This window comes from Amphiura filiformis, chromosome 11 (genome assembly GCF_039555335.1).
Source record: "Amphiura filiformis chromosome 11, Afil_fr2py, whole genome shotgun sequence".
Lineage (NCBI taxonomy): Eukaryota > Metazoa > Echinodermata > Ophiuroidea > Amphilepidida > Amphiuridae > Amphiura > Amphiura filiformis.
Window position 1 is genome coordinate 7115628 of NC_092638.1, and position 19340 is coordinate 7134967.

The following is a 19340-nucleotide window of genomic DNA, read 5'->3' on the forward strand; positions in this document are numbered from 1 at the left end:
ATGCAGGTCTTACTTAGACTAAAAGATGTTGATGTATTTGTATGCAGTGACATTCTAGGTGAGATATATAACGGGTCCATAGATGCAGGATATAGAAAGAGGCCTAAGGGCCTTAGGTTAGGCCGGTAGAGGCTAGCATCTAGGCCTAGTAGGAGATATCAGGTGCTACTTAGACTAGAAGATATTGATGCATTTGTATGCAGTGACATTCCAGGTGAGATACGTAAAGGGGCCATGATTGCAGGCTACAGAAAGAGGCCTTAGGTCCTTAGGTCGGCCTGGTAGAGGCTAGCATTACTAGGCCTAGCAGGAGATATCAGGTGTTACTTAGACTAGAAAATATTGATGCATTTGTATGCAGTGACATTCCAGGTGAGATACGTAACGGGCCATGATTGCAGGCTACAGAAAGAGGCCTTAGGTCCTTAGGTCGGCCTGGTAGAGGCTAGCATCACTCGGCCTAGCAGGAGATACCAGGTGTTACTTAGACTAGAAGATATTGATGCATTTGTATGCAGCTACATTCCAGGTGAGATATATAATGGGTCTATAAATGCAGGCTATAGAAAGAGGCCTTAGGTCCTTAGGTCAGGCTGATAGAGGCTAGCATCACTGGGCCTAGCAGGAGATGTCAGGTGTTACTTAGACTAGAAGATATTGATGCATTTGTATGCAGTGACATTCCAGGTGAGATATATAATGGGTCCATAGATGCAGGCTATAGAAAAAGGCCTTAGGGCCTTAGGTCAGGCTGATAGAGGCTAGTATCACTGGGCCTAGCAGGAGATACAGGTGTTACTTAGACTAGAAGATATTGATGCATTTGTATGCAGTGACATTCCAGGTGAGATACGTAAAGGGGCCATGATTGCAGGCTATAGAAAGAGGCCTTAGGTCCTTAGGTCAGGCTGGTCGAGGCAAGCATTACTAGGCGTAGCAGGAGATACCAGGTGTTACTAAGACTAGAAGATATTGATGCATTTGTATGCAGCTACATTCCAGGTGAGATATGTAGTGGGGCTATAGATGCAGGCTATAGAAAGAGGCCTTAGGTCCTTAGGTCAGGCTGGTTGAGGCTAGCATCACTCGGCCTAGCAGGAGATATCGGGTGTTACTTAGACTAGAAGATATTGATGCATTTGTATGCAGTGACATTCTAGGTGAGATATATAATGGGTCCATAGATGCAGGCTATAGAAAAAGGCCTTCGGTCCTTAGGTCAGGCTGGTTGAGGCTAGCATCACTGGGCGTAGCAGGAGATGCAGGTGTTACTTAGACTAAAAGATGTTGATGTATTTGTATGCAGTGACATTCTAGGTGAGATATATAACGGGTCCATAGATGCAGGCTACAGAAAGAGGCCTTAGGGCCTTAGGTTAGGCCGGTAGAGGCTAGCATCACTAGGCCTAGCAGGAGATATCAGGTGTTACTTAGACTAGAAGATATTGATGCATTTGTATGCAGTGACATTGCAGGTGAGATATATAACGGGTCCATAGATGCAGGCTACAGAAAGAGGCCTTAGGTCCTTAGGTCAGGCTGATAGAGGCTAGCATCACTAGGCCTAGCAGGAGATATCGGGTGTTACTTAGACTAGAAGATATTGATGCATTTGTATGCAGTGACATTGCAGGTGAGATATATAACGGGTCCATAGATGCAGGCTACAGAAAGAGGCCTTAGGTCCTTAGGTCAGGCTGATAGAGGCTAGCATCACTAGGCCTAGCAGGAGATATCGGGTGTTACTTAGACTAGAAGATATTGATGCATTTGTATGCAGTGACATTGCAGGTGAGATATATAACGGGTCCATAGATGCAGGATATAGAAAAAGGCCTTAGGTCCTTAGGTCAGGCTGATAGAGGCTAGCATCACTAGGCCTAGCAGGAGATGCAGGTGTTACTTAGACTAAAAGATGTTGATGTATTTGTATGCAGTGACATTCTAGGTGAGATATATAACGGGTCCATAGATGCAGGCTATAGAAAGGGGCCTTAGGTTAGGCTGGTAGAGGCTAGCATCACTAGGCCTAGCAGGAGATATCAGGTGCTACTTAGACTAGAAGATCTTGATGCATTTGTATGCAGTGACATTCCAGGTGAGATATATAACGGGTCCATGGATGCAGGATATAGAAAAAGGCCTTAGGTCCTTAGGTCAGGCTGATAGAGGCTAGCATCACTAGGCCTAGCAGGAGATGCAGGTGTTACTTAGACTAAAAGATATTGATGTATTTGTATGCAGTGACATTCCAGGTGAGATATATAACGGGTCGATGGATGCAGCCTATAGAAAGAGGCCTTAGGTCCTTAGGTCAGGCTGATAGAGGCTAGCATCACTAGGCCTAGCAGGAGATATCAGGTGTTACTTAGACTAGAAGATATTGATGCATTTGTATGCAGTGACATTGCAGGTGAGATATATAACGGGTCCATAGATGCAGGCTACAGAAAGAGGCCTTAGGTCAGGCTGATAGAGGCTAGCATCACTAGGCCTAGCAGGAGATATCGGGTGTTACTTAGACTAGAAGATATTGATGCATTTGTATGCAGTGACATTGCAGGTGAGATATATAACGGGTCCATAGATGCAGGATATAGAAAAAGGCCTTAGGTCCTTAGGTCAGGCTGATAGAGGCTAGCATCACTAGGCCTAGCAGGAGATGCAGGTGTTACTTAGACTAAAAGATGTTGATGTATTTGTATGCAGTGACATTCTAGGTGAGATATATAACGGGTCCATAGATGCAGGCTATAGAAAGGGGCCTTAGGGCCTTAGGTTAGGCTGGTAGAGGCTAGCATCACTAGGCCTAGCAGGAGATATCAGGTGCTACTTAGACTAGAAGATCTTGATGCATTTGTATGCAGTGACATTCCAGGCGAGATACGTAATAGGTCCATGAATGCAGGCTAGAAAGAGGCCTTAGGTCCTTAGGTTAGGCCGTTCGAGGCGAACATCACTAGGCCTAGCAGGAGATATAAAGTGTTACTTAGACTAGAAGATATTGATGCATTTGTATGCAGTGACATTCCAGTTGATGGGTACATGAATGCAGGCTATAGAAAGAGGCCTTAGGTCAGGCTGGTCAAGGCTAGCATCACTAGGCCTAGCAGGAGATACCAGGTGCTACTTAGACTAGAAGATATTGATGCATTTGTATGCAGTGACATTCCAGGTGAGATATGTAATGGGTCCATGGATGCAGGATATAGAAAGAGGGTTTAGGTCCTTAGGTCAGGCTGGTAGAGGCTAGCATCACTGGCCTAGTAGGAGATATCAGGTGTTACTTAGACTAAAAGATGTTGATGTATTTGTATGCAGTGACATTCCAGGTGAGATATGTAATGGGTCCATGGATGCAGGATATAGAAAGAGGGTTTAGGTCCTTAGGTCAGGCTGATAGAGGCGAGCATTACTAGGCCTAGTAGGAGATATCAGGTGTTACTTAGACTAGAAGATATTAATGCATTTGTATGCAGTGACATTCCAGGTGAGATATGTAATGGGTCTACAGATGCAGGCTATAGAAAGAGGGCTTAGGTTCAACCATTAAGGGTAAAATTAGGATTGGGAGTAGCATTGTATATTCTGTTCAAATTGCTCCATAGCAGAAACCATAATGTACTATCTATGCCAATTGATGTAATTTGCTAATATCTGCAACAACATTGTCCTAAGGTGAAGGATCTTTGATTGGCGTTCATGTTTCCCAATAAGTCACTTAAGCCTAACCGCCTAAGGGCTTTTTTGCTTGCTCTGGGTGGGATTCGAACCCGAGACCCCTCGCATGCCAGGCACTGGGTCGGCGACACTTTGCCACGGGTCTTGGGCTTCGCTGGCCAGCTGAAACCGTGCCTATATATCACTTAGGGCGATTGCGTCATCACACCACGTGGGATGCATGCACGAACAGCGCATATATCAAGTAGTATTTTGTAGTATACCGTCCTGTTAGGGTTAATTGATTTTGTTTCTTTTCTATTCTAGAATGTTTAACACTGAGAGTAGATGGTGTAGAAGTAGACTCCTCATCATGTGATTCCACTGCCAAAATTGAGGGCATCAAATTAAGGAGAACAAAAAGCAATAGCAAGGTACGGTGGCATTTAATTTGTGATATTCTTATTACAGTTTTATGATGAAGGTTTGTTGAGCTTAAGACAATTTTCTCTTGATTTAATAGACATATTTAATCTAAAAACTCTGCGTTCTTTTTACACCTCTGTGAAAATAACTCTTTTTCCCAGATTTCATCAATCAATTGCTATCCAACAGGGTATCAGTACTGCATCTTCACTTATGCTATTTCTTTTCCAAATAACTTGATATTGATTAATTTGTACACAGCCTTTTGCCTCAAAGTCTAGGACGGGAACCCGCAAATGATCCAGGGAATGAACAACAGAATGGGACGAAAATTAAACTATGTAGGAAATTAATTACGAGAAATGGTTTTTAGCACACATATTCACATACATAAATGACAGCCAGTGAAAAATATCAATGACCATCCAGGATTTGAACCCAAGACCTTAGGATTACTGGACAAACGGAGCTGATGAGTCAGATGGAGAAGAGCAGTGATGTTATTATCTTTAGGCCCTCAGTTCAACACCTGCCCTCTTATCATCTCATATTTTCTGATTCCCAAATTGGGAATATATCTCATGTCTTCTTGTGATTTTTCTATATTTTTCCTGATCCTATTTTAGATTTCTCAGTGCCTGCCATATGCCAAACTCCCAGAAGGCATTGTAGATGTGAAGGAAATCACCTGTAAACATACAGTTGAAAATAAGGTAGGTGGCAATCAGGGCTCCCTCTGAGGATTTTTTTAATGGGACAATTTTAACTCACTCGGCGCTATATGCTGTAAGATGGCAATTCTGTTTAGATTCTAGAGACTTGTAAAAAGAAGACTTATCGTAAAGGAAACTATACAAGTATGAAATCTAAACCCACTGTGTATTTATTATTCCTTTTTGCAGAGGTTACTGGTAGAAGTACAAGAAAGTTGCTGTGCTAGTTGGACCACTACCACACATATGAATATCTACCATCATGCCAAAGATTTAGTCAAGTTTGTCAAAAGTACCAAAGGTAATTAAGGGCAGAAGGGGAAAAAATGCTAGGTTTTACAATACGGTGTGCCACCCACTATAGTATTTGGCAATGTCCTTCAGCAGTCTGCCGATTTGGGAATGCGGAAGTGGGGTTCTAATTGGTTAATTGAATCGTGTCATCATTGCATCGGCACCTTATTCACCGAATCAGCACCATGTGACCCAGACATGAATGAGTTCTTCTTATGTGATAATCAGGAAGACTGGTAGGGCAGTGCTGAAGGATCTTGCTGAATACTATAGCTGTGCTTTATTCCGTGAGTAAGCACCATTCTTAAAATAAACAGCGGGTATGTGATGGGAGTGGAAAAATGTTCATAATACATTTTTTTATCTGTTTTTTCTGCTGGCATGAGCCTCATCATGTTGAATCACATATTCTGTCAGCCAGCATGATGTCAATCGCAATAGATCGCTTCATCTCATTGGGTGTTTTTGCCAAGATTTGACTGTTCCATCTTGCGCCCTCTGACATGAAGGGGAAACTTACCGTTGTACTCTATAGGGGAAATCACAAAACATGTTATAAAATAAATACCTCTTGGTGAAACAATTCAAAAGGTTTGATTTCTTATCAGGGGAATAAACACCCAATAATTACAAAAGGAAAAGCAAATTGGTGCTTTCTATGCGGAGAAAATTGACTGGAACTGAAAGGCCCTGTACAAACCAATAGGGATTTCGGGAGGGTGTCCCCTTTGACAGACTTGAGCTAGAATTGGGTAAGTGCACTGAATGGAACAACCCTGACCGAGAGAATAGCTGATGTGTGGAAATGTGCAAAAAGTTAGTTAGGCCAAATGAAAAAGTGAATTTAATAAATTGGGACATCCTCACAGAAAGAACAGAAATGGATGTATAGGATTATATTATTCATACACATGAAAATTTGGAAGATTGTTTTTAGTTGTTGAGCTACTTGTATTACAGTACAGCTAACACTTCATTATCTAAACCAGGGCTCCGAAATGGGGCTTGTGCTGCCACATGTGGCGCGCCTGTGAGCTTCCAGTGGCTGGCCGTTTAGATTTAAAAATAAATAAATAAACAATGCCATTCCCATGTTATCCTTGTAAAGACAGGCTAAAATAGTACAAAATGTTGCACCAAATGGCGTCATTTGCACCTCAAATTAAAAAAAAATCTATAGCTTCACAGGGGAAACCCCTCTGACTCCCAGCAATTCAAGCAGCCATTGAGTGGCGCTTTGCAGTTTTTTTAAATTTCATGTGGCGCTTCAACAAATCTATTTGAGGAAGCCTGATCTAAACTTATATAGAAAATTTCAATGAAAATGTCAATGGTGGTTTTGTTGTTGCTCTTGTTGTTGTTGTTGTGGTTGTTATTGTTGTTGTTGTTGTTGTTGTTGATGAACCTCTTCAATCACATCAATATTATTTGTTTTATTATAGAAATAATTAGTCCAAAAGAACCAGACGATGACATCTTAGGAGAAGTGTCAGCAGCATCAGCAGCTGATAAGAATTCATCATCAGCATCAGCACTTGCTAAGGACACCCTCAATCTGGCACTCAATGTCAGGAAATTGGTGGTCAACTATGAGGTGTCATCATCACAAACGTAAGCTTATCACTTCCTATGTACAACCCATAAATGGGAATATTCCCTTCTCTGTGCATCCAAGATGGTTGCCATGGCATGAGCAGCCATCTTGGATATGCAGTAAAGGTGGATTTAAAAACTAATGGTGAGGAATGAGGAATAATCATTTGAAATGTTTATGAAGTATTCATTCCCTCACTGGCATGCTCAAGATGGCTGCCATGAGAAATGCACCATGAGCAAGGAGTGGGTTTTTTCTGTTGGTGCATCTATGTATCATGAGCGAAGGATGTGTCAAGGGTAGTCTTCTAGTTCTATAAATGATTCTGGGACAGAACATGTACATTTGAATGCAGCAAATGGTTCCCACAATTTTATGGTGCTGTAAGATGCACAACTCATTGGTGTACATTGAACAATGTTGTATCTACAATCATCAAAATAAGTCTTGGAACACTTGCGTGTAAATAACGGAAAACTGTCACCCCCTCTATCCCGTGCAATGTTGAGAAATGCCAATGTCTTCAGCAGTTTCCCAATGTGTTCCAACATTGATTGATGGGGAAAGGGGATGGGTAAATCATCGTTGTAGATGTCATGTTTGTTCCCAAGCACAATATATGTCATTTCCATGACCGTATGAAATTCTGCACAGAATTTCGACAGAGTGTGTCAAACGTTGCAAGTACTTTTTTTTCGAAGATTGTATGCTGTCAGTGGTTTGGTGGATACTTGTACCCTGATGTGATGCGAGCTGATGTAAATCATGTAATGCTAACTACCTTGTGATTTTTGGACAAAGAATCTGTACTGTACATTACTTTGATTGTGTAGATTTTGTTTGCCTAAAAGCCATAATGTATGATTTCCCTCAAATTTGAATTTTGTTTTTCTTGATCAAATATGATGAAATAATATTAATAATAATAGTCAGAAAGGTTTCTGTCTATTTTAAGTTGAAGAAATGAAGTACAATGAAAGATACCATCCTGGCAATTGTGACTGTTTTCCATGTTGTAATTATGACATTGAATCAGCATTGCTCTATTGGCCTCCAAGCACGACAAATTTGACTGATTCCATTTAGGTTTAAATCGGGACTTGTTTAAACATTACAAATATGTCAAAAAATCAGGTTTGAAGAAAATAACCAATTTAATTTTTTTAAATCGTACATTATGGCTTTAATTATTTCCAGAATTGATTCATCTGATGAAGTGACCACAACTATAGTTTGATCAGCTCGTAATCAGCAGAAATTATTAGGCTTTTACCACTATGCTGAAAATTTGACCCACCTTAAGAGTGATATAGTTGACATGTCTGGTCTATATTGTGCGTGTTTAAGACAGCAGACAAAGTATGGGACATGAATAAATGATTTGTAATGCTTTTGGTGAGATGTCACAAGACAACTCTTGAAATAAAATATATTCATATTAATCTGTAATGTTATAGTGCCCGTCAATTACAAGCTGATCAAACTATACTGTTGTTGTTCTCAATTATTACAGAAATTATGTGATTGTTGATGAGTTATATGGTGAGAAACAAGGCAATAACACACTCAAAGCTACCTCTAATCACTGTGTTATAGGATTTGATGGACACCCTATATTTACTATTAAGGTGAGTTAGGTATGAGTGCACAAACTGGCCTCACCCTAGTGGAGCCGCCCCATTATATGGTGAGAAACAAGGCAATAACACACTCAAAGCTACCTCTAATCACTGTGTTATAGGATTTGATGGACACCCTATATTTACTATTAAGGTGAGTTAGGTATGAGTGCACAAACTGGCCTCACCCTAGTGGAGCCGCCCCATTATATGGTGAGAAACAAGGCAATAACACACTCAAAGCTACCTCTAATCACTGTGTTATAGGATTTGATGGACACCCTATATTTACTATTAGGGTGAGTTGGGCCTCAATCAAGTGGGACCGCCACAATCTGACCCTCTCAAATCTGGTATAGATAGATGTTTACAAATCAAATAGGGAATAAACTGCATCGGCATTTATTGTAGATTTATGTTGCACCATGTCTGTATTGGGCGAACAGGAGTTTGAATACACGCCTGCTTCATTTTAGGTATAAGTACACAAAATGGCCTTACTCTAGAGGGGCCATCCCACTCTGGCCCCACTCAAATGCTTGATATTAACATAATAAGTTTATACAATATTTACTCAAGGGTCATTGTTGTTTTGTAAAGTGAGGAGCTCAAAAGTGACGGTTATGAATTAGGTTAATAACTGTGCATCAGTCTTATGTCGGGCACTCTGATAGATCTTAACATTTTGCTTTGAACCTCGGAATATCCCTTGGGATATTCCTTGGATCCAAAGGCAAATTATGTTAAGATTTTTCACAATGCCCGCCAAAAACCTGGTGTGTAGTTCATGACAAGTTGCCACTGAATAAACAGTGAACAGTTTTAAAAAAAAGCTGGTGATTTTGATCCCATGTATTAAAGGCCTTTTATTGTTTACCACACATTTTTTGGTTGACGGAGCGAAGATCTTAGGGCAACATGTTTGTGTGTATGTCAAGTGTATCTATCAAACATTTAGTATATTTAGTATAGACTTTATGTGAAGATTTTGTTTAAAATTTGGTCTCATGATGAATAGTTCAAATTCAACTGCAACTGAACATGTTTCATAGTTGCACTATTTTAACCCTATGTAGTGGTGATGTCCTCTATAGTTTGTTTGGCGTATAATTGGGGAAAAAACATTGTGTAACATATCACATCATTTAACATTGTGTATTGATATAGAATGGTGTGCATGCTGTTGGGCGCAGCGCTTATGCTAGTTGCGCCTTGTATAATGCGTGACTATCGTGTACTTATGTGAATTTGCTCAAGCATAAGTTGGGACTTTATTGACATGCGTAGTAACGTAACCCGAATAATTTTTGCTAATTATAAGCTGAACAAATTTTATACGTATGTCTTCGGCAAACCTTTTTGTGATGGCAGTCTGTGTTCGGCTATTCCAGTTGATTTCCTACACCCCAATGGAAGACATGACCTTAATTTTCTACACAGAGTGTGAATTTTCAATGATGTTACCTGAATGGGTAATTCCATTTGAAGTCTACACCCCCTGTGTGGAAGATTAAAGTCATGTCTTTCAGGGGGTGTATGGATTTCAAATAGAATAACCCATTTGTTATGCTACAACTGTTGATGATAATCAATATTTTATTTCATATCATTTTAGTCTGCTTGTATAGAGAAACTAGTTAACAACCCCCAGCTGCTGGATGATAGGCAGAGCTTTGACAACCTCACCCTGGCAACAAATCGAGCATGGTAAGTTGGCTTTTCTTACTGAATTAAATGAAGAAGGGGAGCAAATAAAATTTGACTCAAGCAGGATTTGAACCGATGACCTCTGGTTTGTGTGACCAATGCTCTACCATCTGTGCTATTCTGAGCGTTCAAACTTGGCCAAGAATTACCTAATTTACCTGCAGGCTATGCAAATTCATACAGCATAGACTGTATGAATTTACAACTTTTCAAATCATACCAAATTTCATTCCTATCCCCTTGGTTCACCACAGTACTACATTGTTTTGTGTCACAAATGTCCCTGTTTGACTATCAAAATATAGTAATTATTAAGTGTCCCCTTCAGAGGACTTACATTTTACCGCAAATTAGGTCAAATATATGATTTTAAAATATTTCTCTATTTAGTCTGTCTTTGGTTGCTATTTAGAGGTAGACAACTTGATTGGCAGCCTCATCCGCACTATACCCTATCAAAATTGAGATGATAGCATCAGGAGAAACTCCCAAGTTTTCTCATCACTCAAGTTACGTTTTAGACCTGAGATATGTTTCTCTATTCTAAACTCCTTTGGAGGTATGCCACCACTACTGTTCTATGTGATGCACATTTTTCCTTATAGCCAAGCTGCTGGAGTAATTTAACTCAAAACGTTGAATGAGATTGTTTTGGTAATGGACCTCAATGTAAGGATGAAAACACCATATGTGACCCGATTTAGTACACTCAGGCTAATGTCGGCAAATATAAAACTGAGATACAGCCAGAAATAGGTTAAGGTTATAATTAGTCATAGTTAGACTATGAACATGTAAAAATATTGTAGCTTTGCAACCAAATTAGTTATAAAGATGTGGTTTGGACTGAACGAGAGGGATAAACCTGATAATAAGTCAATTTTGAACAAATATGACTTAAGCCTGATTGGACTGGATCGGTTCACATAAGAAAAAAATAGGAGCATTCACCTTTAATATGTTATCACTATGTTTTGTTGTATATCACAGGGGTGTATTTGCCAAGAGTCTAGACATAGAGTTTCCCTACCAGTATGACTTTGCTGCAAACTACACTGAGGTAAGAACATGGGCTATTCCAGTTGAAATCCATACACCCCTGTGGAGACCTGAATCTTATACACAGGGAGTGTGAATTTGAAATGGGTTTACCTGAATCTGTCACTCCATTTGAAGTATACACCCCTGTGTGGTAGATTAAAGTCATATCTTCCATAGGGGGTGTGTACATGGTTGTTGACCAATAAGGCCCAAAAAATTTGTTTGCTTGTCCTTGTCTGACTGACCCTAATCTAGAAAAAGTTTTTTCTGTATAAAAGAATACTGCCCCTAATTCCAGAAAAAGGTTTTTTTTTCATTATTCACACCTATTTAAGCTAATTAATTGAATTAATTAGGCCTATGTAAACATGTTTTGGCTATGAAGCTTTAAAAAACAAATCTGACTAATCAGCCATTTAACCACAGAGAGTTCTATGACGAGCAAACTACTTTTTTGCCTAAATGGATTCAGGTAATATGACTTAGCTGGCTAAATGCCAAGTACAACAGTTCATTGTCCTCAAAAGTAGCAATGTAATCTACTATTTTGTGTGGAAGCCAAACCTGGCAATATGTTTTAATTCTGTGTGACTGTGCGTTTGTTCGATGTATTTATTTCTATGTTTTTGTATGTGACAAAGCCGTTAAAAGTTCTACTAGACTCTTGAATGGAATGGCCAATTTTGGAGGATGCCTTATTTATACAAGGGTGCTGCAGTTAATTTGATATTACTTCTGTGGTCTGTGTTGTGCACCGAGCATACACGAGCTTAAACAGAGAAGGGATAAACAATCATGCTGATTGGCTGATCAGCTGTCTTGACAACAAGACGGTTGACCCATTGATCATCAGTGCGTAGAAGGGGAGGACACTTCCCCACTTCTCCGCGCGTACCCGGACCACGGAAGTAATAAAATATTTACTGTAGTATATCCAAGCCAGCTTCACATTGTTTGTCATCCCCAAATATGCAAATTATGTAGCTCATTTGCATATTGTCGTTTGTTATATAATATTGTGTGAGTTGCATACCAATGCTATGAGGTTGTAAATTTTGATGATGACTGGTACGAGGGTATATACTATCATACCCAAGCATAGCCCCATTGTATGCAGTCCCCAAATATGCAAATTAGGTAGCTTCATTTGCATAGTTTTTTTCATTACATAATAGCCTGTGAACAGTATACTACTTCCATGGCGTTCATGATACTTGGTATATGGATTATACAGGGTGTCCCTAAAAGAAGTGTATCGTCGGAAACTGAATTGTTTGGGTATTATAAGGCCACAACTAAACATAACTAAATGACTGATTTGGTTGAGGAATAAAACTGAAATCACATGCTTTTTGAATTTTGATAATTTACAACAGCGTTCGTGAAATATAAGAATGTTTAGAAACTCCCTCTTTTTCAAACCTTTTCACAGATTTAAATATCAATTGATTATCTGTATTCGGAGTGCTAAGGGGTGATGCAATAATTATGTGTACCCCCGGTCTGGTGAATTATAGGGAGTGGGAGGGCAAAGATTTTTGGCAGGCCAAAAGGGGGGGCAAGCATTTTTGGCAGGTCGAAAGGGGGGGAAGCGATTTTTGGCACAGATATTTTTGTATATATTACGCCCTAAAAAGGTGTAGGAAAATGTTAGGAACACATTTAAATATGTATAATTTCCTGCTCGCTGCGCTCGCATTATATGATTAGACAATTTAAGGTTTTAAATTCGGGTTCCCAAAAATCTTGCATGTGGGGGAATTTTTGGCACGGCCAAAGGGGGGGGGAGATTTTTTGGCACGGCCAAAGGGGGGGGCAAGCGCTTTTTTTGGCAGACCATTTTGAAAATTCACCACCCCGGGGTACACATAATTATTGCACAGCCCTTAATCACTACGCATCATCAGCGCATGAGGCGTCTATTGTCATTGATAGATATTTGACTCCGTGGAACGGGGTGAAAATGAGGTAGTTTCATAAAAATTCTTTTATTTCAAAAATGGCGCGGTCAATTGTCAAAATTCAAAAAGTATGTGATAGCTGTTATACTCCTCCACCACATAGGTTATTTAGTTAGTTTAGTTTACGCGTTAAAATACAAAAAAGAAATCCATTTCCGATGATACAGTTCTTTCAGGGACACCCTGTAGTAACTGTGAAACAATATATTAGTTTGTTATTGTCACAAGAGCATGACAAGATACAAGAAACCTGAAAAAACGCTACACAACAGTCAGAATGGCAAATAAATGAACACAGTGTGATGCACTGTTGTCAAAACTTTTTAGCATCAAGGCGCGGCACATTGGCTCGCCAGGCCGCGATAAAGGAGTCTCAAGTAGCCCAATTTTTAAGCTTCCAAAAATAAGCGCCCAATACTGGATATCTGGATGGTTTATGTTTAACTTGCCCACCATTTTTAACCCCCTGGACACTACTGGTCATCTAACAGTATGTCTGATTGGTTGATAACTCGAAATGCTCATTTCACTTGCCAATTATGACTAGGCTTTAAACTATTTATGGTCAAACTTGCATTTGCAGATGATCTTATTAATACCTTCCTTGATTGGTTCAAAATTGGACACATTGTTCCTTTTGGCCAATCGGCAGATAGTTCTCATGGGGTTATTAAAACTCAATGCCTGCATTTCTGTTGGACATATTTTCTGAGACACAATATATAAAAGAGTAGATTTTGGTGTAAACAATGATTGTTTATTAAACATAACCTTTGAAATTATCATCTTGTTAGATTAAAAGGTGAGAAAATATTTGATATCATGATATGACTATTATTCTCAACCAGAAACTAGTTGTTTTACACTGGACATATTGACTTGGGATTATAGCTAATTGACCATAGGTCATTGTCAACCAGGTTTGCATAACTTAAGCTGAATTTATATACTACATCACTGAGTGACAAGCAATTGGTTTTAGCCAATGAGGAAGTGTGCTTTTAATCACATTGGAAAAAAAAAGTATTTTATTTGTTAATACACCAAACAAATTAGTGAGTCCCACCTTCCCCAGGAAATTTTGATATACGGTAAAACAACTACCACCCAACCATTTTTATTGCTTCAATGTGTGATAATAGATTAGGCTATTCCAGTTGAGGCTCAAGAGGGTGTAGATTTCAAATGGAGTCATATATTCAGGTAATTCCATTTGAAAAGCACACTCCTGTGTGGAAGATTAAGGTCATGTCTTCCATAGGGGGTATTTATTATAGGTTTGAAGTGGAATAGCCCAGTGTACACTATGCAGCTTAAAAACAGACAAGTAGGGGTATTTTGTTGACCAGTATTTATTATATGATCACAAAATTCATTCAGTTGGCTTCAGTCATATGCTTATATATATTCAAATTTATATATTATGCTTTACAGTAGTTCATGTCAGGATAACATTTTTCATCAAAATCTATAAATAAATACAAGTAAGTTGTGCAATGCATAGGCGTAGATCCCGGGGGGATGGGGGATAAATCCCCCCAATATTTTGCCAGGGGGGATGGTCCATACAATCTTCCCCCCAATGTTGACACCTGAATACGGGTTTTTGATTAACTCCATATTTGCCCATTTTAGCCAAAAAAGTGCAAATTTTTGCGCGCTTTGCGCACATTTATTCTACTTTTGCACCATATTTCATCAGTTCAGCTTCAAAATAGCAAAATTTATCACACGCTTCACACACATTTGTACCACAAGCTTATTCAGTCGCCAAAAGGTGCTGGATTTACTATACTTCAAGAATTTTTTCCAACCCCATCCCCCAATGTCAAAAAGAAATTATGCCACTGGTACAATGCTTCAAATCCACAAGGTTTCAGTACTACTGGCAGGGGCTATTTTAACGTGCCTCACTGTCACGTTCGTGCAATGAGATAAAAGTGTTGATGAAGTAGAGTGCGTTTCAAAAATAAAAAAATTGACATTTTTACCTGAATATGACCATAAGAAAGGCTCTACCATTGTCTACTATTAAAGCATATCTACACGGATGGTTAATTGTCACTGCACGAATATTTTATCTCGTCACGTACGTGACAGTGAGGCACGTTAAAATAGCCCCTGACCTGGTGGCGTCTAGTCTGATACCATTTAAGGGCCTATTCAATAATTTGCTAATTAAGAAAATTGAAAAAATCATCAAAATTCAGTTTTTTGCATCTTTGTTAAGTAGCATAGATGTGCTAACTTATAGTGGTTAAGCCGAAAGCACTGTGTTTTTTTTTAAAGGCAAATTTACAGGACATTTTACATGAAACTGTAACTAAAGTACCTAATGACAATTTTAATAACTTATCCCTCACTTTTAACAATTAAGGGTATACGAGGTATTGTTGGTCGAAGCAGCAAAAAAATTTGATTTTCATTATCTGAATTAATATATTATTGAAAAATAACACTTTGGTGTTTTGCAAAAGTTCATTCTACAAATCATATACTTTGAAAACTTGCTTAATTTATTGTTGTTAATGAGTTATGTACGTTTTACAATTAAGTGTTTTTGTTTCAGCCCTCTTTACAACATAACTCAGGAACCACAGGACCTGCAAAAGTATATCTGTGATATTTGAATTCTTCTACACGCTCGCTATGAATTGAGCAATGCAATTTTTGCTAAAGCTCACTATCATTCGCAAGATGTTTTTTTTCTGATGCTTCGACCAACAATACATCGTATAACCTTAATACACAGTTTTAATTTTGTACACTTCTGCTGGGTCACTGAATGGGCCATTACTCATAATTCAGAGACACAGCTCTATATGCAATGAGTAAGTTTTCATGTAAGTTATAAGTTAACTGTGATGTGTAAGTTCTTCTTCAAGGAGACTTATAAGCTTGCTCAAATATCACAGATGACAAAATATCACAACTTAAAGTTATATCACAGAGGACAAAATATCACAAGTAAAAGGACAAGCAAATAATTTTTATTGGCCCTTATATGGACATCAAAATAAATACATGTACACAAAAGAGACAATGAACAGTAACTAAACAGAAGATAAGTGCATATGCTGAGTCATCAAATATCCATGATAACAATTATGACAATGTAAATACTACTGTTGATGACCCATTAACTTAACTTTACACATAACATTATACTTAAAGCCATATTATAACATTTTCATACAAAATAGATTAGCATTTCTTTGCCATAAAATGTTAGTTTTACTGTCAGATATATCCCTTTTATTTTTGAGCCGAACAACTACGGCAAAGCAAAGAAAATTGGAATTTACCTCCAGCACATATGTCGCCAATACGTACCACTCCTTCGGTCATGTTATGGTACGACCCTTTGTTGTGTAGATCACCATCCCGCACGCGGTGTACTTACTGTGTGTTATGAACATAGTGTATGCGTTCGACTAAGAATTCCATCGTAATAATAAAACGCCGGTTCCATCGTTTTATTCAAAATCTCGGATTTTGACAAAACTACAGCACCTAGAGTCTTGATTTTTGCAGGGTTATATTGGTTTAATAAAGTACAATATAATTGTGTAAAAAATGAATTTAAAAAAAATCAGTGAGGGCGTCCTCCTCAGCAAATGTTATAATATGGCTTTAACTTTACTTAACTTAACTTGTGTTATTTTTACCTGTTCCACTGGCTACAAAGTGCAATGAGTGGGCTATGGAAGACATGACCTAAATCTAGCTACCTCACAGGGGGTGTAGATTTGGTAACCCCATTTAAATTCTCACTCCCTGTTTGGAAGATTAAGGTAATGTCTTCCATAAGGGGTGTGTGGATGTTAACTGGAATTGCTCAATCTTGAAACATGTCAGTGGACACTTTACTTTGAGTTTAGGGAGAAGAAGAAGCGCAGTGACTTATAGTGCGCTACGCACAGGCACAATGCCCAGACATTGATCCACAAGCCTCAGCACACTTTACAGGTTGTCGCTGACCACTACGGCCCCACATCATTCCATAAACCATTTAACAACAATTCAGGGACTTTGCTGCTTCAAGAGCGGTTGGTAGTGGACAGTATAATGACATTTGAAATCGCACAGGGATTATTTACATCACATGAAAATTCAAAATATCAGAGCTTTTTACCCACAGTTTTGTTGATATACTTTTTAGTGCACCGTGGAAATCCACCTTAAATGCAGCAGCTATATCATATCCTTTTCTGAAGCGTTTAAAAACCTTGTTTGCTCAAATCTAATGCATTGCACTTGCCATCCTTCCTCTCTGATACAGAAGAAGTTGTCGACTTCTTTTGAGACGCATCAATGGTAATAGATGTTTTCTTCTGATGTCGAGATGAAATTACTTTTCTGAAATTTTTCTCTAATTTCTGCTTCAATATCCATATGAATACCCAACTGACAAGATATAATGCGAGACCCTCAATTTTAAACACAAGTCTTAATCTTGCTTCCTGTATACCGAAGTACATCAGATACGATCCGATAATGATTCGGAAAGTGAAGAAAATAATCCCAAAAATGATATCCAATGTAAGCACTACCTGGACTGCGTAGTTGGAGTAACGTGCAAAATATCTGAGTTGTAGTACCGGAGTGGAGATTTCTGTGATGAACAGTATTGCACAAACTTGAGTGCCAGATTCATCCAGGTACAGAGTCCAAGCAAATGCAGCTATGGAGATGATGTGGTGCATTACCATGGATGCGGGGGCACCCGATGGATGCAGGCCATACCAACAGGTTTCAAAGATGAAAAAACTTAATGAGAAGAGTATGATCCAAGCTTGCTCGTTTGTCAAAGGATGACCTAGATAAAATATAAATAAATAATGATCTATCAATAAATCATAGTAAATTATCACTCATTCTTAATCAGTGGTGTAGCTTAATCGTTAAATATCATTGGTTCCTGCATGTTGTCTACCACACAGTAGACTGCAGTATCTGTGTTGTCATATATATGTATATATATAACACATTTGTCGAGGTGTGCACTAGCTGGTGGTTGTTATAAAAACGGGGAAAATCTGTTCCAACTGACGAGCGGGGAACCAAAGGATGGATCCAAAAGGATACAACAGTGTCACACTAGTAATGGATAAAATTAAAAACAGGGAAAATATGATACAACATCCAATGGGGGAGTAACACAAAACATATTAACAAAGTTAAAACCCTTTAACTTTGTTTATATGTTTTGTGTTAACTCCCCCATGTAGTTGTTGTAAGCGAAGTGTGTAATATGCCACACAGTACAAACTGAATTTGTAGACAAGTTCCATTCAATTTAGAATGAGGGGAATTCTCAGTGGCGTGTCCAGGGGGGCCTGTCTGTCACCTATCACTCTGTAGAGTATAGTAAAAACAAAAATTCCTATCGATTATTCTCTTTTGTGAAATAAAAATCATGCAAAAATGCAGAATGAAAGACCCATTAAAACTTACCTGTATTTGAAAATACCCACATATCATAGCGCAACTGATAGACATACACCATATAGCACACTCCAATGCTATGAGCAACCCCAGTCATCTGACATATCCATTTAGGTGATTTATCAGGAAAACATCCAGTTAATATGATGTAGAATGTTATCCAGGCAAATAGCAGAGAAACCAACGATATCATGATAGTTTGCAATATTAGCTCCATTGTTCTAGAGTTTCATTTTTTTGTGAAGGTTTCAAATCACGTTATGGTTGCATGGCCACTTATATGCACAACAAATATTGTTAACTTCGGAAGTGCAGAATTTTATTTTCCAACTACATGTAGTCCATGTCGTATATTTTGCTCCACACATATAATTTTCTTATTATTCTGTGAACCACTTTAGAAAAGCTCACTAACTCTTACACACCAGCGTGATAGGTGAGCTTATTAAAACGTAACTTGATTGAGGCATCTGCAGTCAAGTTTGTATGATGATTTGATCAGGCCACATGTAATAAATTTTAATATTGATTCTGATTTTATCTTATCAGATTTAAAGGTCAGAATTCTGACAACAAAACACTTGATTGACAATATTAGTATTGACACCGATATCTCATATTTGCATATAGAAAAAAATACAAACAAACAGGGATTTTGTTATTTTCTATTGGGGACTGTGCAATAATTATGAAGCCCAGATAAAGTTACAGAATGGCATGCCAAAAATTGCTCTCCCCTCCCCTTAACCTGCCTGTAAATCCTTGTCCCACCCCTCCTTAACACATGTCAAATCTGTTGGAACACAATTTACAAACTAAATGGTTGTAATGTGAGTGTATACATAAGAAATTTTGAATGTTCCATACCCATAAATGT

At 38.5% G+C, this 19340-nt stretch overlaps 1 protein-coding gene across 1 annotated transcript in view; it reads left to right on the forward strand.

Annotated features, from left to right (window-relative positions):
* The window catches only part of LOC140163439 (bridge-like lipid transfer protein family member 2), a 201694-nt gene that overhangs the window by 46573 nt on the left and 135781 nt on the right, over positions 1-19340 (forward strand). The window contains 9 exon segments of the mRNA XM_072186753.1: positions 2245-2255; positions 3391-3490; positions 3988-4094; positions 4713-4799; positions 4989-5100; positions 6536-6704; positions 8201-8315; positions 9922-10013; positions 11004-11073. Coding sequence (XP_072042854.1) covers positions 2245-2255; positions 3391-3490; positions 3988-4094; positions 4713-4799; positions 4989-5100; positions 6536-6704; positions 8201-8315; positions 9922-10013; positions 11004-11073 — 863 coding nt within the window.